At 36.8% G+C, this 24043-nt stretch overlaps 1 protein-coding gene across 6 annotated transcripts in view; it reads left to right on the top strand.

The window, feature by feature from the left end:
* The window catches only part of SPAST (spastin), a 35218-nt gene extending 12182 nt beyond the window's left edge, over window positions 1-23036 (top strand). For all 6 annotated transcript variants that reach the window (XM_052805753.1, XM_052805752.1, XM_052805755.1 and 3 more), the window contains 13 exons: window positions 6600-6787; window positions 7795-7928; window positions 8261-8354; window positions 10618-10692; window positions 11959-12030; window positions 12534-12609; window positions 13132-13223; window positions 15045-15124; window positions 15955-15997; window positions 16699-16778; window positions 18168-18238; window positions 20197-20237; window positions 21886-23036. In XM_052805753.1, the coding sequence (XP_052661713.1) occupies window positions 6600-6787; window positions 7795-7928; window positions 8261-8354; window positions 10618-10692; window positions 11959-12030; window positions 12534-12609; window positions 13132-13223; window positions 15045-15124; window positions 15955-15997; window positions 16699-16778; window positions 18168-18238; window positions 20197-20237; window positions 21886-22008 (1169 nt within the window). In that variant the 3' untranslated portion in view covers window positions 22009-23036. The remainder of the gene's footprint in view (window positions 1-6599; window positions 6788-7794; window positions 7929-8260; window positions 8355-10617; window positions 10693-11958; window positions 12031-12533; window positions 12610-13131; window positions 13224-15044; window positions 15125-15954; window positions 15998-16698; window positions 16779-18167; window positions 18239-20196; window positions 20238-21885) is intronic.
* Window positions 23037-24043: the final 1007 nt, after the last annotated feature.

The following is a 24043-nucleotide window of genomic DNA, read 5'->3' as shown; positions in this document are numbered from 1 at the left end:
CAGGGTTTTTTACTCTGAGAAAGTGATACATGATTAAAACAAGGGGGAAAAAACGCAGCTCTTGATTTTTGTCAAAGAAGGTTGTTTTTATCCTTTGCCAGAAGACTGCACCAGGGATACTAAGAAGTAAAGAAGTAAACTTGTTTGTCTATACACAAGTAAAATTACTGTGAGGTTTGTGAATTGTCTTCAGGGAATGTTTTAAGCCAGCAGTAAGCTATTTTCACAACTGCAGTCTCAACTGGTAATTCATACAGTAGACTATAATGAGGTTAAATAAAATAGAGAGCTAACGAGCAATGGAATTCATAAAGCTTGTCTACTGAGTCAAGAGCAGTATTCGGTTTTTAAAGTAACTAAACTTGAAACTTAGTGTAAACCACAGGCTTCTCTTTTTTTAGCTCCGTTTCTAGTTCTGAAGTCATCTTACTGTTTGGTTTTATTCTTTCTAATGTATGAGAAGTCAAAGTAGTGGAACTGTGTCACATTAGGCACCTTTAGATTGCTGTATGTGTGGTATTTTTGTTAACTGCATTTATCAAAAAGCTGTAGTTAAAATGGCTCTTCAGTATAAGTTCCTGCGTAGACTGAGCTTGAGAACTCTTTACCTTAAATGATCCAGTACAACTCTTGTCTTTTTACCTGCTTGGCTAGTGATTGAATGAACAAATACATACATACACAAAAGTTGATAACATGCTCCATCTGATTCGATATGAACGGCTTTTTCTTTAAACTCTTTCCTTTATATGTTTTTGTACCTTTTCCTCAATGTATCTCAGAATTGGATGCTGCAGGAGAAGGTTAGACTGAACATTCACTCTTAAAACTGTTAATTTAGTTACTTAAATCTGTTAGTAACAAAGCATAGAATATCCTTTGGCATCTACTGGAAATGAAGAAACATTTTGCCAGTTCTTTGGCAGATGTTCTTATTTACAGAAATTCCTGGAGCAGGAGGTGGTCACTGTTGGTAAGCTTGTGGAAATTGGTATTAGGCAATTTACCCATTTGGAGTTATATTCCTGGTGACTTACAGAAGATGGATAACTGAACCACTTCTGCAAAACTGTGGAGGAAAGGGTACTGAAACAACTGCAAAGGGCTGTGGTCTTCTGGGGATGCTTTTTTCTGAGGACGTGTCTTCCAACTTTCTGAAGAGGAATGCAGGCTAATGGAGAAACTTTAATTTACCAGGCTCAGTGGGATCTGAGAAGAGACAGAAGAACTAAAGAGCAGGTCATAAAAAAAAAAGTTAGGTACCAAGCGTCTAGTGATTACTTTGAACAAGGCTGCAAGAGGCTTGTTCCTATTGCCATTTGCATTTATATTGCCAAAGGTAAACTTTAGATTCATAACTTGTGGAAGTTAGTACCCAAAGTACTGAAATTCTCCTGCAGCTGTGGGGTAGTACCTGATAGTACCAGGAAAGTCAGCCTATTAACAGCCATCTGAATTTCTTAATTGGCTGGTGCCTATGCTCACATGCTCACTCTCTCTCTCATGCTCTCTCTGTCTCCTTTTTTGGGGATGGGGGGAGGGAGTACTGTTTGTAAGATGCTGGTGCTACACTTTTTTTCTTAAAAGTACTTCCTTTATATGTGTTGTAATAAAGATGGTTTTTTCACCTGGACAGCAGCAATCATTTAAAAACACAAAGTAGATGGCAAATTCTTAGAAAACTGTACAAAATCAGCTTGCAGGCTACTTGAGATAAGATGGCTGCTGTTACTGAGAAAATAGAGGTGCTGCAGAGGTACTGAGCCACAGGGCTCTGGCATAAGTTTCATTTTTCTGTCTACATGAAGTATTACTTGGGCTGTTGCCTAATCAGGCTGGGCTTTTTAAAAGTCCAGGATTTTATGAGTGTGAAACGTCGTCATTCGTCGTTTTAACATCAAGAAAGTGCCTTTTTGCCTGTTCTTTGGTCAAAAAGTGCTTTGCTTTATTTCATTTGCCTTTGAAGGCCTAAGTCTTTAAAGATGTTTTTGCTTCTTAATTCTGTCTGATATTCTGTTCTCACAGCTATACTGCACACTTTTTATACTTCCAAAATGTTATTGATTTGAGATTCTTCCTTCCAAGATACTATGTGTCAGCCTTTCACACTATTTTACTTGATTCTAGCACAAATTACTACCTATCCCTGTCATCTTCATTCATAGTTTCTTAACTTACCTGAATAGCTAGAGATTTTTCTTGACAATTTATCTGATAGATTTATAATGAGGTTTTATAAGACCTTATTACAGCAGTATCACCTACCCTTCAGTTGCAGAAGGCTACGCAGTAACTTGTCTCAAGAGTAGTAACAAGTAGCCTTGACTCAAAACTTTATTTTGAAATACATATTTATTGTTCAATATCCATCACTCTTATTCTCATAGCAGTCTTAAATTACATGTAAAACAATTTAGCTGTTTGCTTTTTTCCCTCAGACATGTATGTTTCCCTTTGCATTGTAGGTTGTTGGGTTTTGTTTCTAAACTAGCTTGGGAAGTAGATGATGCCAGTCTTGCCAAAGGCAGTGTTAATGAGTTTTATGAACTTACTGGGCATACAATACTGGTAGTATTACAGTAATTCCAGTGTACCATTTTACATTTAATGTGTAAATCTCATCATGATATATGATCAGAGAAAACATTACATTTCTCTTTCTTACTGCAACATTAGCACTGTGCAAGTAGCTAGTATTTTATCTCAGTTTTCACTTGGAAGTATTTGCTGGCTTGTCTTTAATAGTAGGCATATATTGGCAAAGATTTTCAAGTTGCAAAAATTCTACTCTTAATACTGAAGTTTTTTAAGGAATTTCCCAAGTAGAAGAACAAGTAGCAATAAGATCATTTTTAACACCGTAATTTGGCCACAGTAGATCTTTGACACTGCTCTGTCTGTTCAGAAGGAGAACAACCATCCTGGATCTGTGTAGCTGTGCTACCATTCAAAACATGTACAGGCCCTTGTTAGTTGCTGACGTTTTCTGTTAGGTAGTTTTTACTACTTGAATGTACCTACTTGAAAAATCTGAATATAATCTTCGAAGGAATTACTGTTTTGGGGGCTATTGTGAATGCTAATCCTGAATAACTATTGGTCTTTCAATTGCTTCATGTATTTTGCTATGCAGTATTTGCAGAAACTGTATAGCTAAGCAGTTTAAAGATTATTTTTTTTTTAATGAAACTATGTACATAAAGTTACAGACAGTTTTAGACTTGCAAATTTTTTTTTTCCAACATCATTTCCTTGATGACTTTTAAGGTTTCACAACTAAAGGCTGGAAACTGTTCTGCAATACTGTAACTGCTGCTGCTAACTTTAAACTGGTTTTTTGATGCTTAAGAAGTTATAAAACAGCATAAAGTTGTTCATTAAGGTGCGCCTTAATTGAGTTTCAGATGCACAAAATAAAATACAATTGGTTTGCTTTTTAGAAATGCAAAGCATGCTGTTATCTTTATTAAATAAATAAGCTAGAGCTGCATGTTTCCCAGATTGTTTCTGTTTCCAGGTGTGTAGTACAATCAAGCTCCTCTTAAAGCTGTTCAAACATATACTTACTTCACTTTACCTTTAAAAACAGTTAAATATAATAAATGCATTTTAACATTTCTTTCTGTAAGGGAGTCTGAAATTGGGCATGTGTGTCTGCAGCTTATCACAATCTAACCAGCAGAAAACCTCAGCCAAAATTTTGCTCCTTACTTGTTCGTAATTTGTTTGTTGTATTTATATTTGAATGACAGAGTAAAATTGCAGGGATGCTTTCAGGACCAGATAATTATTACTTCTCTATGATCTAGTGGCGTTAGCTTGGAGCTTTGAAGTAAATTATTCTCTGCAGTCAATTAAGAGGGTAAAATCAAAATGATCAAGCCCCTATTACTATCCTATAAGTATATATGAAGTAGAAAATTGAATTTTTCAGTGTTTCAAATACACTTGAAAAAATACCATGGTCTGTCTTTGTGATTAGAATGTATTTTAGGCACTTCCTACTGTTTTGTATGGAATGGTGAAACATTTGGCAAAAGGCTGCTGGAGATATTGCAAAGGTTTTAAGGCCACTTGCAGCATATTTTCCATCTTTCAGCAGATGACAAATACAAATGGATAAGAAATGTGTTTGGGGGGGGGGTTGCATTTGTTACAGCAAAATAAATATTTTTACATAATGAAATAATAGGGGCTATCAGTCTGACGAGAGATACATGTGTTCTTAAACACTTCACTCTTTAGAAATAGGTATACTTTAGATAAACTGTAATTCTGAAAAGTTTGATCACATTTTATTTGCTTCTTCAATGAAAATTTGTGTATAAAATGAAGTTTCCCTCTGGACTTCACTGAACAACTGTGTTCAAGAGTAGTTCATCAGTGCTACTTCCTGTGCTACCCATTGGGACTGACCACAGAACACATGTAAACTTAGTGGTCTTGATTCCTGGAGTTACAGCTAGAGTAAATCATAATTTGTATTTAAACCTTTCTTCCCCACCCCCTCACCCCCCCACCCCGTATTTCTAGCTTCCTGAAATACTCCTTACCTGTGCAATTTTATGATACTCAAAATTGCAATGTGTGTGTATTGTTCTCAATAAATGGGGGTAGTTCTGGGAAAGTGTCATAGTTGAGCAACATGTTAGGGTGAAGGAAATGGAGAAAAACTACTTCAGCTTTTTGAAGCCTCCCCATGTTGACTTTAAGCTAGCTGTGCAAATGAGGCTGAAGGAAAAAAAACAACAAAAACCAACCAAACTGAGTGCTACTTTTTGATTAAATTGGACCAAAGTGTTGAGTAGCTAGGTTAATAGATTCATATACTACCTTTTGAACTTGAAAGTTACTAAGTATGCCTAATTTTGAAAAGTTTTTGACTTGGAAGTTTCTGTGCAATAATAACTAAGTAAATTTAATCAGCTCTGGATCTGTGTGTGATTTAGTCAGTAGGGGCTTTTTTTGTTGTGTTGGGGGGGGGAGTTGTGTTTTGGCCTTTTTTTGTGTGTTGGTTTTTGGGGTGTTTTGTTTTGTTTTTACAAGAAATGTCTTGCAGATAAATGTAGTTAATCTAGTTAATCATATTCTTCAAGTTCTCTTGGTTTTTGCATATTGATACATCTGCATTGTTTATGATAACCCCTGCAGAGTTTCTGTAACTCTTAAAAGGCATAGATTTGTGACTGAAGAAAGGCTTTAGAAGCTTGTTAGCCAAGTAGTTCAATGCATGGATAACTGCAGGCTGCATGAAGGTTTGCTCTTGGTAGTATGCAAGACTTTTATGTTTAAAGAGGCTGAGAACATGGTAGTAATTAATTGATCCTTCCATGATACTGTTTCATTGAAGAATTCTTATTTGAGTTTTTTAAACACAACATTCAAAATTATGAGGCTTTCCACTTAAAGTATTTTTCACTGAACTGCAATATTATGAATTAAAAATTCTTCGTAGAGTCATTAACTTCCTTAAAAATCAGAATTCTTTGGCCTGTTGCTTAAGACTAACAAGTCAAACTGAGTTGCAGATTTCTAAAATCTTAGTGAAGAAACTTGTAAGTGAAATCCGTCTTGAGCTTCCTTACCTCTGACACCATATTTCTCTTATCTAATCAAAAGGCTCCTTAACCCTTTTAAAAGGATATAAAATAAGGCAGTATTTACAGTTTCCATCACAGACAACAGTACTGTACTAGACAGTTTCCAGTACTGTATTCCCACCACAAAAAAACCCCAGTCTGATGCTGTGTTCTAATCATTAACGAGCCTGACCAACCTGCATGCTTGCTGTAGCACGTTCTTACTTCTTAGTCTCTGTTTTGATGTTTTATACTTGCCATTTCTGTGCCAAGGAACCTTATTTTATTGTGTATCCCATACAGAGAATGTTGAAATCAAGTGCTATTTCAGTTACTCTGGACCAAAATGGCCTTCCTAATTGAATTCAGCGGTATAATATAATATTTTAAGACTTAATTTTAAATGTAGGAAGGTAAGCTGTTTCAGAGCTGTCCATTCAGAATTTACTTATACCTTGAGATTCCTGAAGTGCAATCAAGTTGTAAGAAAAAGCTCCTGGTAGTTGCTTGCAGGTATAACTATTTTAATTTTCCCAAATTAAAGTGCCTTGGAGAAGCTTCTGTGTGGAAGGTGCTGATAGTGTTAGCTAGCATCCAAAGTAGCTAGCCTGCTAAAATCACTTAAGGAATGAATGCTCTGAATCTAATGGCTTAAAATTTGGGGATTATTATAATGATTATTTTTGTGAGTTCTTGGGAAGGAAAATCTTCTGGCTGGTGTTCCATCATCTTCACTAAAGGAATAGATGGTGTTTTTCCCTTGTTACAGGACTTAGCTGTCTCCAGCTTTTCTAAGATGGCTAACTAGTGTTGGTTTTGAGAGCTCCTAAAAATTCAAAACTTAACTTTAGGAGAAAGCTACAGTTAATATCCCCTTAAAAATACTAAACCTCTTCAAAAACTTGTATTATTGTGCTATAATACTGTATTATATGTGTCAACAATACTGTCTTCAAGTTAGAATTGATGGTAGAAGTATGACTGCTGAAAATGTTCTCACAACATCGGTTTTCTTTATAGAAAGTGGAGCGGTTCCAAAAAAGAAGGATCCCTTAACACACATGAGTAATTCCCTTCCTCGTTCAAAAACTGTTGCAAAAACTGGATCCACAGGCCTTTCAGGTCACCATAGAACACCGAGCTACAGTGGGATATCAACTTCTTCTGTGTCTAGACCAGCACCTAATCCTGCAGCTTCAACTCATAAGGTATGATAAGGATAAATATAATAGCAGTATATACTTTGAAAGTCAATGTAAACTCCAGAACAAACTTTGGATTTACTGCCTTTATTGCAGTATTGTAGTAGCAGAAAGTTTTTGGAAAAAAAACCCTAAACCCCTAAATTTTTGGCCAAGCCTGTTGAGCTAGGCTGCAGAGTGGATTTTAGAAATCGGAAGGCATTGGGTGGCTGCATGGGCAAACGGATTTTAATTGTGATCGCAGTAATAAATGATAATACTTGTTTTGAAAATTTTATGGGAAGCTAAGGGAAGCTTATCTAGGAGAAAAATAAATGTTACTCCCAGTATGTAAAAGAAAAAAAACCTCCTAATCCAGAACTACAAGTTTTCCCCCTACATGTTCCTTCTCTTCCAAAGCATGTATGCACAGGTTATATGGCAACCACATTGGAAAGCAAATTATGGTTAGATTGTGACTGAAATACAAAAGTTCTGTACTAATAAGACACAAAAATGCTGCATTTCTTTTGAGCCATCTCTTTCCCTCCCATCCTTATCTCCCCCTGATACTCACACAGTAAAGTAGAATAAAGAGCAGTATGGACAGAACATAAATGTGGTTAAGCATTGCTGCTGCTATAATATGAAGGCTTTTAAGTGGCCTGTTAGCAAGCATGACAGCAGTAGAAATTCTTGCTTATAGGCATTGAGAATCTGAAACAGTTTGTGATGCTCTGTGACTAAACTATGATGCGGGAAAATACCATAGTTAAATATAATGAATTATCTTAAAAAAAAAATCCCCAAACCAAAATCAAACCAAAAAGCCCCTCCTCACTGGAGCCTAAGATGTTCTTCTAGTGGCTGAATATGATAGTATGATTTGTAGCAAAATACAGCATCAGAATATCTGGTATGTGTTAATGTATTAGGTTTTACCAGACCGTATGAAATGTAAAAGTAATTTTGTTAACAGTATCCTTTAAAGTATCAAGTTGGTATTTTGTTTTTTTCTCTCCCCTGTTCTCCAGGCTGCTCCTAAAAATAGCAGAACAAATAAGCCTTCTACTCCTACCACTGCTCCTCGAAAAAAGAAAGACTTGAAGATATTTAGAAATGTGGACAGTAATCTTGCTAATCTTATCCTGAATGAAATTGTTGATAGGTAAGTCTGAAGAAAAGCAGGCTTTTCAATGCAGAAAACCAGTTTTTTGTTCAGTACAGTCTTGGTCCACCTGGAATGAAAATTAGTACTTTTTGTTTGGTTTGGGTTTTTGGGGGGTTGTTTTGGGTGGGGGTTTTTTTTGTTGTTGTTGTTACTTTGGCAAAAGGATGAAAATTCATATCAGAAATGTTTATAATTTTAAATGCTTAATATAAGTTGTAGATTTCCTCAAAAGGGTTCTGTATAAATAGTCAAATGCATTAAATTAGTCAGCTGCAGCTGAAAAAGAGCATCTCATTGTTAGACTAATTAGTATTCCATTTCTTTGTTAGTGGACCAGCTGTCAAATTTGATGATATTGCAGGGCAGGAACTGGCTAAACAAGCTTTGCAAGAAATTGTTATCCTTCCTTCTCTTAGACCTGAGGTAAGCAACTGGGTTTTGTTATCACTCTGTCACAGAATCAAAGAAATATATTGTGCTTCACACATTAAGTAGTGATTCTTGATTCCTGTCTCTACTGGTTATGATTCCTATCGGTAGTTGTGTGGTGATAGCTGTCTTGGAAAACGAGAATGAAGAATTTACGTGTTAAAATAGTACCATGAAATTCCTTGTCATCTGGTTAGTCAGTGTTGGAGAAAGTGACTGAGGCACTAGCTTAAACTAAACAAAAACCAGCAAACCACAAACCCCTAAAAGACCAAACCAAAAAATTCCTGAAGATTTGTGAGGCTGACTGTTCCAGATAACTATAGCTGTGTGTCCAACCCTATATGGACATGTAAAAGACAAAGCTCATAACTGGAAGAGTAAAACAGATGAGATTTGTATAGGTAAATTAAGTCATGACACTATCTGATTTGAAAAATATTAAATTGGTATTGTGGTCATGTTCTCTGTGTGGATGTTGGTTAGACATTCTTCTGCAGAAGGAAAATGTCATTGTACCATCTCTGTTATTACAGTGCTTTAGTATGTCAACTTTGTTGTTCAGTAACACTATACAATGATCTGGGTGGGAAGGACTTTGAGATATGAGGCTTGGAATAGTTACAACTCTTTCCCAATAACAGTTGATATTTTCAATAAGGTTGTCTTCGTATTACTGTAGTTAGCAATGGGCCTGACCTTGGCATAGGTTGAGATATAACAAGGACATTCCTTGGAAGAAAAGATGTTGGTTTTGTTCCTTGTAAATGTACATGGTGGATGTGGCAACTATAGGGGAATGTTTAATAAATTAAATACTACTTCAGTTTTAACCTTTAACGAGTCTTGAATTCAAATTCATATTTAAACAAGCCAATTAATGGCATTTTTGTAGGAGCGCTAGAGTTGAGGTGAATAAACAGAAAACAGTGGCTGCAACCATTTCAGCAGTAAGATGCTAATAAAATGCTAGCAATTAGTTCAGACCATGTTTAGTATGATTAGCCTGTTAACAACAATTTTAAAAGCTTAGTGTGTCTCAGTGATAAATGGCGGTTGCAGCTGAACTGTGTAGGTGATGATCAAGGTGAGGGAGAGTTGTAGATTTGGTCTGGACTATCTGAAAATGGCGGAACTCCCACAGAATGATTCCAAATAAAAAGAGTCCGGCAGGAGATGCACATGGTGGTGTGCAGTGTGGAAGGCAGAAACACTTGACGAATGTAGTTATCCAGGTTAAAATGCTGCAATACATCTGTAAGATAAGTAGTATGTCTTAGTGAATAGGATCGTGCTGCCTTACTATTTTTAGTGATCAAAGTCAAGCACAAACAAAATGCTGTGAATGATGAAATAATACAGAACATGCATGTTGGTCAGTCATCTTAGAAACACTACACCGGTAATGGAGCCATTTGTTATCATGGATATTGTAGAAAGGAGCGCCTGCCAACAGTAGTGTTTAGACATGGTGTGTATATATAAGAGACTCCCTACTATTCCTTTTGGTTGGTTGTTGGAATTACCAGAAGCTGGAATGGAGGCCAAAAAGGGAACTCCAAAACTCTTGAGGAAAGTGGTAAAGACAAAGCACTGGGGAAAACAGGCTGCTAAACTAAGCTAACTAAAAGATACGTACTCTGAGAAATTGTAGATTTGCTTGCTGTGGTGCTGCGTATGATGGGTGCAGTTCTACAGTGTAGGAAAGATGAATCCCATGCACAGGGAGAGGGAGGAGATTACTATCGGTAGCATTTAGGGAAGGTAGGTGGTGGTGGTGAAGTAATATTCTAAATAGTTTCGGTCAAGGCCTGTCTTCTCAAGTTTCATTTAATACAAAAAAAAAAAAAAGAGAAAGATGAAGGGGTTCTTCCATATGGAGTTAGTAGGAACATGGCTTTAATTCTCTTACTACACACTTGCATTCCCCTCTTTTTAAATGCAGTTGGGTGCTTTAAACTTAATAGGCTGGTCTGTCTTGTGGAACGTGTTACTGCCTTTTATACTCCTTTCATAGTGCCTCTATGCACAGAATCATCATGACATAATTTAACTGTTGTGTTGGAAAAAATAGTGATGTGCATTAGGTCAAGTTAGTGATAGAATGTAGTTCTTTAAAAATCTGTACTGTTGTAGCACTGCCTCTGTTGATACCACTGCTAGCCAGTGAGCCATTCTCCGTTTAAACTATTTTCTTACAAAGGTAAATCAACATCTTTAAGTCTTTGGAGGTAACTTATGATGATGTACTTTTCAGTTATTTACAGGACTTAGAGCTCCTGCACGTGGTTTACTGCTGTTTGGCCCTCCAGGAAATGGGAAGACAATGTTGGTGAGAAAATTACTTCATGCATGTGTTAGTGGGCTTAAAATGTAACCATGAGGGGTGGCTTTCAGTTTGGGTGTTGTAGTAATAAACTGTATATTCCTCCTGGATATGTGCTATGGTGTCAATTTAATAGAAAAATGCAAAATTGTTTTTAACTGTGGATTTTGCAGGGGAGGGAATTGCTAAACTGTTCTCTATTTAGCTCTTTTCAATATCACAAGTAATATTTTAAAATTTACACCAGCAAGTCCAAGTTTCATTTTCAGAGAGAGTAAAAGTAACATGGTTAATTGATTGTGTACAGCAATGATTAATCACAAATGGTCTGCTTTCCATTAAAACATACTAGAAGTGCATTTTGGAAATGGGGAAGGAGCATAGTAGCAAGGGAGGAGGGGGTTGTCTCACTTCCACACTGCTGTGTAAAGAGCCTAAGTGCTGTGGAACTGTCTGGCTGCTGCTTGTTTTCTCACCCTGATGTGCTGGGTTTGGGGAACTGGAGTGAAATGGCTGCGCATCAGCCAGGGAGCGTCGCATGTCCTGATGCAGCTGAGCCAGGCACATCATCCTGCATCACATGGCGTGGCTGCAGCTGCACTCTCCCTTTGCTGATACTGAAGCTGGATCAGCTCTGAAACGCAGGAGTGTGAATGTTGAGCAGCTTGCTTGGGCTCATCTGTTGTGTTTCACATACTGGAACATAAATGCTAATCACTAAAATTACAACTGTATAACCAAGGAATCATAATTTCCTGAATGTGGTGAAACTGTTAAAGAAGAGGGTGCTCTGTATGAGCATTCTGGCTGAACTGATTCTTTTTCCTAGCTTTCCTCTGAAAATAGTTTTCTCCTTACCCTATGGTAAAGATCAAAAACTCCATAATTTTTAATGTGATTTGATCCAACTGCTGCCCTAAATTACCACCCTAAATTAGTTAAAACTGTTTCAGATGTCTACTCAGGATACATTGAAAGGAGCTGGAGACTTGCATTCTTCAGTAACCAAGTTGTAGTTGGCTATAGAGATGATGTGATCAGAGAAGTCTAAGGGAGCCTGGAAATTTCTCTAGTGGTTTGACTGCTTATCTGTTCTTATTTGTAAATGGCCTGTACAGAAGTTTTCTGTAGCATCTACAAGGTGTTCCCTTTGAAGGAATAGGGGTTTTCAAAATTGTCAGTCAGGACATGAGTGCTAACTACAGAAGCAGAGAGGTATCTTCAGTGTAATGTTTTAAAAAGTAATTTTTTTTTTTTTCCTCCCTCTCCTAGGCCAAAGCAGTTGCTGCAGAATCAAATGCTACTTTCTTTAATATAAGTGCAGCAAGCCTAACTTCAAAATACGTAAGTAGTAGCTGTAAATTATATTGATCTGAAAACACGTGCTGTAATTGGGGCTTAAGAAGGCCAGAGACTTCTGATGAGTCCTTGGTGAACTCGTAGCCTATAGTGAACAAAGTTTTTAAAAAAGTGACTTATGAAGTAAATTTTGTTTTGTGCTTGTGATAACTCAATGTCAAAGGCTTTTGCAGTTCAGAATGACCCTGGCTGTCATATAGATGAGTGGTTGTGGGCTTTTTCTTCTTTCCCAGCTCCCTTTCACGCTGATAATTTAGGCACCAAAATCTCTTGACATCTCAATTCTGATCATAAGTGAAGTTGTAATGGTTCTTTTAAGACATAAACAATACTGTCATATATAATACTGGACTAGTGATAATCTAAGCATGTATGAATGGACTGAGTGTGGCTGGTTATCAGCTAGATTTTCTGTAGGTCTTTATGTTAGCTCTCTCGTAATAAACACTTTCTAAACCCCCTCCAAAAACAGTTTATTGTTATTTTAGGTGGGTGAAGGGGAGAAACTGGTACGTGCTCTATTTGCAGTAGCCAGAGAACTTCAGCCTTCTATAATTTTCATTGGTAAGACCTTAAATGTTGTTGACTTTTGTGTATTTTCTTCAATATTTTGACTTATTAAATTGGAATAATTGGGTAAACTTCTTTGGGTAATTTCTGCAGTGAAGAGCAGGTGTCTTGGATATGACCTGCTGGCTAATCAGTAGTTCCATATAGAGCATGTTAGATTACTGTTGTGATATTTAATTGGTGTTAATAGTGGGAAGAAATGCCCTCAAAAACACAAATGCTGTGCTACATTTACAGAGTAAGTCCATTTATGTATTAAACTTCAAACATTAAAATGGGTTTTGCTTGTCCTGAGTTGCAGTTTATTATCAGCAGAATTTTTTTCTTTCATCTGTGCTTGGTGTTACATATCCAAAGGACAACACGTTATACAAGCTTTTAAACTTTACTGTCTGTCTCTTAGGGAATAAAGATCTGATCTCTCTTGCGGGAGCCCTATGTTAGCAAAAGAACTTAGACAAATATGAAGACTTTGATGTTGTATGCTTAGTTAAGATATATTTCTTTGTTTTTTAGATGAAGTCGATAGCCTTTTGTGTGAAAGACGAGAAGGTGAACATGATGCTAGTAGGCGTCTAAAAACAGAATTTTTAATAGAATTTGATGGTGTAAGTATTTAGTCTTGGGTATTGTTTGATTTAGCTGCATTGGCTAATGTAGTGGGTGCCAATACAAGCTACAGATGAAGCACAGAGAGGATTTGGCTACTGGGGCTTAGCTCTGTCCACCTCCCCACCACCTGCATTGGCAAACAGCTTTTTTCTATTGCTGTTAATTTTTCACCTGCTTACTGTAGTATTCTGTAAAACTCAGTCTGGGGTGAAAGGTAGTAATCTGGCAATGAGCTGAAATAATGGGTTGAAAGATTATGGACAGAGAAGAAAGAAAAACAAATGGCAGTAATAAAGGAGCTGTGAGAGCAAATGCTCTTACAGGGCAAGAGGGACGCTTGAGGGTTAGGCATAGTTGAATCCTTGCTTGCAATTGCATGTTTTGGTGAAGCATATCTCTTCATTCTGGCAAAGTAAAAGAAGATTAAATGGCTTTTAAGTAGTGTCTTTTTGGTTTTTAAGGGTTACGTGTCACAAAAGCATGTGCTCTCAAGGGGTAAGGTGAGACTTGAGGGATGAGGATTTCAAACAAACTAGTTCATATTGTTTGTATGCACAGCTCTGACACATCAGAAGGATTAATTTCTGTGTTAGTATGCTTTTTATTGAGCTATAAATTTTTTCTTGGCATCATGACCTAGAGATGACAGGATACAGTAAGAATATATTTAATAGCACATATATAATACCGAGGAAAAGGAACTGGGTTTCATAGTTGGGGGCAGGGGTGGGCAGAGAAACAAATTAATATCAGAATATTTTTCTGTCACATAGCACTGTTTTTTGTATTGAACAATCTTAGTTTATATTCCACTAGCACAGTGGAATATTGCTAGAGTAGTGAAGCAATAGTAATGAGGTACAGGAGGAGAAGGTAACTATATGGAAGGACAACAAGATTGGGAAAAAATTCTCCAAAGTGAGATGACTCAGGACAAATAATGCAATGTGACAATGATGTGCAGAAATTATTACATACACACATACACAGAGTTTTCCCTTAAAATGAAAAGGGGAAAATTAAACATGATTAGTAAGTTTAACAAACTTTGGATCAAGGTGTAACTGTATCATACAGTATTTTTGTGGAACTTTTTGGACTCAATAAGGCAGCAATGACCTTAAGTCTATAAAGGATTGGACAGTAGGTGAATAATAACGTCTCTGATACCCAAATGTTTTCTCTGAAGTCTGGAAGCTGTAAGTCTCCATATTCTTGGGTATAAAATCAAGTCTTGCAATTGAGTGAATTGGGGGGAAAATTACTGTGTTTGTGTACTGTTGAATAGCTTCTAATTTTGATTACTAGCTGCTTGCGAGACCCCTATTAGATGAATCTCTGATCTGATTTAGTGGTTCTGGCTGTACCTTAGTCTACAGTTTTGATTCGCTCTTTCTCTGTAGGCTTCAAAGCAATGTTTGGTGTTAAAACCTACAACAGAAAGTCTCTAGCTTTTTAAACCCATTAGGTTTTATCTCTGGATGACTAAACTTCTAAGTGCTTTTTGTAGTCTCAGTTTTCTCCAGGAATGTAACGTGCAATTCCACAGCAACATTTGTGCTCTTGCAAGACTCTTCTCAAGCATCATAATTTGGGCTTAGTGTCCTGTGTTTACATTGCTTTTTTTAATTTTTACTTGTTCCTAGTTTGCCTTTACATTTATCTAAAGAATATTTTAAAGCTAACTGCATGGAAAAAAAAAGCTTATACAGTAAGATCCCATCAGTGTGCTGAATACATGGCAAGTCTCTAATTGGTTTTGTTGTATTACTACCTGATGTAAACTGAAAGCTGTCTTGCCTTCCTGTGTTATACAGGTGCAGTCTTCTGGAGAGGACAGAATACTTGTGATGGGAGCAACAAACAGGCCACAGGAGCTTGATGATGCTGTTCTCAGGTATCAAAATGTCTCTTCCTTTGTTTGAATACAGTAATATGATGTTTGTTATGAAGAGCAGGTGTTGCTACTCAGTGTTTTGGTTGTTTTAAGTTTTGGAATAAGTAGCAAAAGCTGTTTGGCAAGGTTTATTTAACCTCTCAAAGAGGTGCCTGTCTCTTCTCTCTTGACATACATCTGCATAAGCATGATGGCCTTGGAATTGTCTAAAACAGCAGTACCTGTTGAGACCAAGTCAGCATTTTATAACCCTCTTGCATCTTATATATTGCTTTTTTATTATTTGGATTTTAATGGCAAGATGAAGGAAGAAACCTGGCCAATGAAATCCAGTATTTCTTCTCTGTGAATATTGGACTTCTGATGTCCCATGCAATTACAGGTCTTGCTGTAGATTTGCCTTAGGACTTTTTTGCTACAAGTTCTCATACTTTCTTCTCTTTTCATTCTTGATTGAGGAAAATGGACATGTCAGCACTCTCTGAACAAATAAAACAAGTTTTTAACGATTCCAAAGGCTTTTTGTGTACAATGAAGAGATGCTTCATTTTGTTGCTGGTAGTTGGTGGTATTTCTACCTTTAGAGTGTTACCTCTCTGGGAGGACTCATATTTTCAAATAAGAGTAAGGTGACACCGGTGGCTCATGCATATTGTTTGGTGGTTGGTTTGGGTGGGTTTTTTTTTGGGGGGGGGGGGTAATCTGTAGTTTTACTCCCAAGAATTTGATGATGTAAGTGAAATTTTGACACTTACCAACCCAAATGATAGAGCTGTATGCGCTAAAAAGTTATAAAAGTGTCTGTGTCTGTATGGGGGTTTTTTTTCTAGACGATTCACCAAACGGGTATACGTGTCTTTACCAAATGAGGAAGTAAGTATTGTTTTCCATGCATTTTCTTCATTTTAAGATCAATTTTATTTAAAAAGCATAAAATATATTTCATAGGCTATTCTTAACTTGCCCTAGTGGATTACTACAATTCTGTGAATTAACTTCTGACCCAGCTTGGCCATAGACACTGTGCTTTAATTCTGGTGACTATCTTAAGTTTTTGCTTTTTTTTTTTTTTTTTTTTTACATGTGCTAGTAGCAAATCTGGTAGTAGCTACTCAGTGTTTCCTGGCTAGTTGCTGACAAGCTGGCAGGCATGGACAAGTCTGAAGTAGGGCTTGCAGGAAAATGTTTGGTTGGCTGGACGAGAGTGTTTAGTGTAAAAGATGAAAGTAGCTTTTTTAAAGTAATGTTTTTCAGCTCAACAGCCGATTAGGGCTTTTGATGAGGATTCTAATGTATTATTCTTGAAGCAGTTTGACCCTTGATCTCAGAACCCCGTACCAGCTACTATGAAGAAAATTAACTCTATCCCAGCCAAAACCAGCACCTTACCAAACCCCTCTCTCTTCCCCTGGGGAGACAATAGTGTACTGTCTAATCACAAAAGCACTATAGGCAAGTTTAAACTAGTGAAGCACAAAAGCTAACCTGCCAAACACATAGTTTTGTTGTTGCAACAAATTTTAAGTGCACCATGAAAATGAGTTTTACATCTGATAAATGTATCTTCTTTTCAGACAAGATTGATTTTGCTAAAAAATCTTCTAAGCAAGCAAGGAAGTCCATTGACCCAAAAAGAGTTGGCACAACTAGCTAGGTGAGTATTTTGTAACAATACTAAATAAACATACTCATCTATTTTAGTTATTAAACTGTTCTTATGCAAAAAAAAAAAAATCCCCCCAAACCCAAACTAAACCCCAAATATAATAACAATAATTGTGATTAAAAGGAATATAACAAAAAGAGATCCCCAAGAAAAGACAAGTGATGCACAGTGCAATTGCTCACCACCCGCTGACTGATGCCCAAGCAGTGATCTGCCCCTTCTGGCTGACCCCCACCACTTTATATACTGAGCATGACGTTCTGTGGTATGGAATATGCCTTTGGCTAGTTCGGGCCAGCTGTCCTGGCTGTGCTCCCTCCCAGCCTCTTGTACACCTGCTTGCTGGTAGAGCATGGGAAACTGAAAAATCTTTAATTTAGGGTAAGTGCTACTTTGCAACAACTGAAACCTCAGTGTGTTTTCAACATTATTTTCATACTAAGTCCAAAACACACTGTACTAGCTACTAGGAAGAAAATCAACTCTATCCCAGGTGAAACCAGGACAGCAACTTGAGTATGCTTTTTTTTTTTTAAACGGTTTAGCCAAAATACAAAAGCTGAGGGTCCTGCCTTCTTCATTTGCCATCTTTGTTTTGAAAGAGATAGGTATTTAACCCCCTGTAGCAGTACACCCCCTTTGTGATTTTGTGTTCCTTTGCTCTTCTGCAACTTTTTTTATGAACTGTAACAGAATTACCTCCAGAAGATTGAGCTATGAAGCTCTTGTTACAGCCAGCTGCTGCTCTACAAGCTGGGTGGATGGGGTTTTTTGTTTTAAATTTTTTGTTAGGCAACCCTTACTACTTGTTTTCATTTACGTTGGCAATATGTATTGGTGGCTTTCTGCTTCAGTGGAGGCTTTTAACGTGCAAAGTATTTCAATGGTTAGCTTGGAAATTAAGTCTAATTCTGGAAAAGCTCCCATAGAGATTGGGTCCTTGGTTTGATTCCACCCCCTCCCCCCTTGTGGTTCTGAGGATTTGAATGTCAGTTGAGTTTTTGGTTTTATATTCATCTATGGCAAATGATGACAAACTAGTGGTAGGGCATTCTTGTAAGAGAAATAGTAAATGTGCTTGAGATTAGTTTTCACTTACAAATCCTAGTTGGTTGCTATCTTTTTGCTTTTCCTAACATGTTACTTGGGACTTGAATATCTGTACTTAAATTTAACCTGGAACAGACTTAAATATAGTTCACTTACGTTAAATGCACTTCTGATTTATTAAACTTGCAAAACAACATCAAAATAGTACTTCTGATTAAGTAACACTTTAATAACCTGCAATTAAAATGAGATGGTTTGAAGGAGGTTTGTTTTTTGGTTTTGGTTTTTTTTCTTCCTTCTTTCCACCACTTTTTTCCTTTGACAAAGAATGACAGATGGATACTCTGGAAGTGATTTAACTGCATTAGCAAAGGATGCAGCGCTGGGCCCTATTCGAGGTAAGCTGCATAGCTTTTTATTTATGTTTTGAAAAAACTCAGTGCCCTTGATATTAGAGATACTCTCTTTTCCTACATCTTTTAAACTCTTAAACCTCTGAAATTAAGCTTTTTAGATTTGGATTTTGGTCTCTTCCTCATAATAGCATCTTTATAAGATTTACCTTACACAAAACCCTTCAGTAGCTCACCATGTGAAACAGACAATTTATGTGTCTTAAGAGGAAAGCAGGGTGAAGTGTTTTTCACAGGTTTGTGGGATTTTTAACTAGTGCATCTTTCCTAGGCTGGTATTAGTTCTCTTATATCTAAATTATTACTTGAATAGCAGTCTCTGACTGCATTACTTGTCTTATAAAGTGGGCAGATCTCCTTCAAGTCTGAAAGAAGGAGATACTGAAACAGAAGCAATTTTGTGTTTCCTTTTGGTTTTTTAGATATGGTTTGAATGGCATAGCTTTTTTTATTTTTAAATCTTCTTAATGTTGAATTGTGATCCAGATGACAATTGTGACTCAAGTAGAGTTTTACCTGTAATTGTTCTTCCTCTGACACTTCCAACTTTGAAAAAATACGATTTTAATGCAAAGCGAATACCTCTTTTCCAAAAAAAAAAAAACCCCCAAAATCCCAACCATGACACCCACCACCACCACCCTTTGTTCTCTTTTACTAGCTAGTTATTATGTGTCCAGTAGCCACATCTGAAGGGGATGATTTTGTTTAGTGGAGATCCGTAGTGGCAATTTGTAAAGAAAAGATTGTGAAGATTTGATGTTAGTTTTCTGTTTGCCGATACATTGTCCTACCCGATAGAAAGGTACTAAAGGCAGCCGGAGCAGAAGTGTTCTGTAATATCAGCATATTATGTGTAAATAAAAGTTGTTGCAAGTCTCTTAAATGATTTATGGGGAGGAGAGGTCTGTGCATGTTTTGTGGGTGTGTTTGTTTTACTACTTTTTTTTTTTTTTTTAATTGAGTCAAAAATCCTATAGCATCCAGTTTTGCCAGTGTGCTATCTCTTTGAAAGCAGCTGCTGGAAAGTAATGGTTTTTTTACCCACTTCCAGCTGTTGAGAATGTAAGGCACATCTTCCAAAATCCTGCATAATAACTGGGAAACAGAATTGCATTAAATAGCTCTTGCAAGAGACATCATGTCTCCTGAGACTTTGAATATATTTATTTAGAGTGGTTGAATAAATAATGTATGCATTTAGGTATGCAGGCTTTACTTTGCTGACAAATCACTTCACACGCAAGTCCATTTTGAGAAGAGACCATGAAATGTTGTGCAACCTGTTTCTTACCCCTGTTCCTGGCTTCCATAAAAAAAAAATTTTTAAAAATAAATTGTTTTATAAAGTCAGCCTTGCCAATCCTGCCTAGATTCTTTTTCTTGCGCCCTCTGAGCAAAAAGTTTGCTGTAGTATGTTGATGCCATAACAGTACTGCAAGTAAAAAACCATAAAATGGTGAAGGATACAGGAATGATTAGATTCTACCAGTACTGCATGGGCAAGAAGCATTCCTGTGTGCCCTGCCTGGTTTTTATTTCTGTATTCTTAGCTGATGGTACCTTTTCTGTTTCCTGAAAATTGTGCGTGTTTGAGGGGTAAGGGCGTTGCATGTACCAGGAATAATATGGGGGAAGACAGCTCTGTGATGCTTGTGTGCTGTTCCCCGTACTTTGGGAAGAAGGAAGCAGTTCTGCTACCACTTTGTACTATATCTGCAGTGATTGAGTGTGGGAGCAGCCTGGTTGAGGAGCCGATAAATGAGGAAGGAGGAGGTAAAAACATGATGTACCTTTCTGTACAGGAGATTATGTTGAGGCAGAGAGGTATAATCTTTAGCTGTGGGTTTTTTTCAGAATAGAAGTGCTTTTAACATGCTTCAGTTGTCAGAAGTGATGAAAGTTTTCTTATGAATCTCACTGATCTTCCTTTATTTTTACAGAACTAAAACCAGAACAGGTGAAGAACATGTCTGCCAGTGAGGTATGCTGTTCTAGCAGTTTGAATAGAATGCATGCTCACCAGAAACTTTTAGGGTCCCTTTATTTACACATAGTATCATACAAAATACCTAGCATAATTTTGGGGGGGTATTACCTTTTTGATTACTTCTTCACTGAAGAAAATTCTTTCGAGATTGAGAACCAAATCTGTCCTCAGATGTCTGAGGTTCTTTGTGTAGTTCGTTGGTTATCAGGCGTAAGAATGCCTCTTCTTCTGATAGGAATTCTCTGCTGTTCTTAGTTTCAGCTGACTGGTCCTATCTTTTCCTTCACACTGAACTGCAACTTGATCTGTTGCCTATCAGATGATGTCAGAGGCCTTGCTTTTATTTTCTCGCAGTGTTACTCCCCCAAAACACTCCCAGAAGTATTATGTCAAGTGATTTATTTTATTTCTACCTCCCACCCCCATCTTTACGTAAAGCAAGTCATCTTAGGGAGAACCTCTGAGGGATTTTAAAACATTTGTTTGTGTGTATGTATAATACTTAGATTCATTCACGTGGACCACCATAAAGAAAAAAAAAAAAAAAAAAATCAAGTTCCTCACCACAAATTGCATCTGTAAACATCAAAAGAAAAGGAAGAGGTTGGTGCTGCATATAAAAGTTTCTGTTCAAATGTGTGTGCATGTCACAGTTACTTAGGGGACAACGAAGCAAAACTTAATTCCCCTGTTGTTTTCTGTGTTTAGCCTTAGATCATGGCTAAGGCTATGATAAGCTGAAAGGAGTTGTTGCAGGAAGATGAGAACATCTGTGATAATTTGTTGTGAATGCAAGTGTATCTCCAATAGCCTATCAACACTAGTCCCAAAGAAATATGGGCAGTCTTCTCCAATTGTAATGTTAATACTCCTTTAATAATGAGCTCACTTGTTCCACACACTTTGGTTATCTCCCATCATGTCTGGACATTTCTCTATACAGGAAATGTCTGCTAATAATCATGTCCTCAGCAAACAACTGAAAGGCATGTGTTGAATCAGAGAGGTTAGATAATCGGGATTACTTGGCTGACAGCATAATATGGTCTGAATACAGCTGTGGTAAGGGCAGGAACTTTCAGTGCCTTAATCTCCTGGTATGCAGAGGTATGCCATAAATGTGTTAAAAAATCCCATGCCTTATCATTTACTCAGTTCTGTGCCCTCATGTGCACCAGCTTGCGCCACCTAGTGAAATAGGAAGTAATAACACAATCTCATGGGCTATTAAATAACAAGGCAGACATTATGATTACCAAATGTTAGTTTATTAAAAATGGTAAATACTGATAGTCTTAAACTACAAGACTCTTGCACCCGGTCATACAATCATAGAACATCCCAGGTTGGAAGGGACCTTGAAAGATCATCTGCTTGGACCTTTCATGGGAAAGGGAGGCTAGATGAGATTATTTACCACCCTGCCCAATCACATCTTGAAAACCTCCAGGGATGGGGACTCTACCACATCCCTGGGGAGGTTGTTCCAGTGAATGACTGTTCCCACTGTAAAAAATTTCTTTCTTATATCAAGATGAAGCCCTCACAGAATGTGCTTTGTTACAAGTGAATACTGAAGTACTTGAATAAACTGAAGTAAGTAAAGCACTTGTGATCCCGATGTCTTTCACTTTTTATTTAGATGAGAAATATCAAACTATCAGATTTCACTGAGTCTTTGAAGAAGATAAAGCGCAGTTTGAGCCCTCAGACCCTGGAAGCATATATTCGCTGGAACAAGGACTTTGGAGATACCACAGTGTGAAACACTACTTGAAGTGAAACAAAGTGCTGCCTAAGGAGCAATTGGTACAGGCTACTGGAAAGCAGCCAGAGTTTACAGGACTTTACAGATCTTTAGGTATCTGCATTAAAACTTGAGATTAAGAAAAAATTATACAATGTGAAATGTGTTCATCAAAGCCTCCTTGCCATTTAGTGAGGATTTACACACTGTAAGAGCACAATAGGACTTGAGATAAGATTCCTAGCAATCTGATTATGGTTTGAACAACAATGTATGTATTTTGCTTCAGCTAGAAGGCTCTGATGATATTGATCATTGGAAAACCTTTTCCCTATGTTGTGTGTGTGGCTTTTTGTTTTTAATTTTTCCCTGACATTGATGTCTGGCTTGCTTCCTTATAACTACTAACTTACAATTGGAGGTTTGTAAACTTTGGTTCAGTTTTTGACTTTTTTATCCTTAATGTGCCAAATAAAACAATTTCCCTATGCAGAAATGAAGAACAGCATTGGGGAATTATGGTTATTAAAATGTAAAAAGCAGCTGGTCTGTTATTATTTGTCTTTTTGTTTAGTTGTAATGTGACTGTATTGTTCACAGAACAGTTTTAAAGAAGACCTTTGATAGCAGAACAGCAAAAAAACCCAACCCTATAAAACCCATTCAAACTGTCTTTTAAAAAAAATTACTAAATAAAAAAAAATAGACTAAGACATTCATTTACTGGCAGTATTTTCTCTTAACGCATTTTGTAACGCTTCTATTGGTAGAATGTTAGCTTATGCTTATGGTGTACAACTTGGAAGCCCAGCTGCTGTTTGAGAGAGTAAGTGATGCTAATTGTCAAGTTTCACAAAGGACGTGTTTCTACTCTGTATTTTGGTCTGTTTATGATAATTGAAAGTAAAATTTCCATTGTGATAATTTTTTAAATCTACACATGTAAGCATTAAAATATGAGGCTACATGTTTAATACATGGCACACATTAATGTTTTTATAGCTTTCATATGTTTTGGTTTATATATTAAAGTATGAAACACTCAACTGATCTGCTTTTTTAAAAAGAAACTGCATCTTTGTACAAATACTTGTTTTTTATTATATAAATGACAAGCTATTTAAAAAAACCACTTAAGTGATAGCCTTTAAATACTGTAATAAAGGAAAACATCTTTGCCTTTACTTCTAAAGGCCTGACATCTTGTTTACAAATTCTACATGGATTAAACACAGATGTTTGCAAGGCAGAGCAGTAGTTCCTTTTTAGAGCAGGTTTGTGGGGTTTTTTTTGGGTATTGTTGTTGGTTTTTTTTTTTCCTTAAAAAAAAAAAAGACAACTCTCCCAACTTAGTGATGTTACAAAAATGCATATTGTTTACAGTTGTTTAAACTAAATTGAGTTATAAGCTTTGTTTGGTTTTGGTCTTAACGGAAAATTCTGTTCTTAATTTTTCATTTAACTTATTTTTTTATTGGTAGGAGTAAGTCAAATACTTCTGGGACTACTCACCTGAAAGTTGACTATAAATAATATATTTTATATATATAAAAATATATATGAAAAAAACCCCTAGCTGATAGATGCAGTGTAACTATAGTAATACCCAGAGAGGACTCTGTGCTCACTGTGTAGTATTGGGTACTAAATAGCAGAAACTGTGTCAAACTTTTGAGACACACAGATGCAATATGTTTGGGATTCTGTTTTTTTGACCCAGAGATGCTTTTAACTGATCTTAAGATTAAAAGCAATTAAATCAGAGAAGACTGTGTTACACTAGTATGCCTTTTGAAATAGTCTAACCAAACCTCTTCTAGCCTTCTAAGGGTATGACTCTCTCAAATGTATGTCTGATGTAAATGAAACATGTGACTTCCATTCCCCTGATTCACTTCCCTGGAGAAGTAAGAAATGCTAAAAGATTGCAGTTTCTTAAATCTCATGTATTGCTTGCTTTGCCTTAGTTCTGCCCTCAGTAGACCATATCTACTGTTGGAAATTCCTGGCTGACTTGATCTGTATTTGTCATAGACTTCATAGTGCTAAGGAT

The sequence above is a fragment of the Harpia harpyja genome, chromosome 13 (assembly GCF_026419915.1).
Source record: "Harpia harpyja isolate bHarHar1 chromosome 13, bHarHar1 primary haplotype, whole genome shotgun sequence".
In the NCBI taxonomy this organism is placed as follows: domain Eukaryota; kingdom Metazoa; phylum Chordata; class Aves; order Accipitriformes; family Accipitridae; genus Harpia; species Harpia harpyja.
This window is presented reverse-complemented; position numbering and strand designations above follow the sequence as displayed.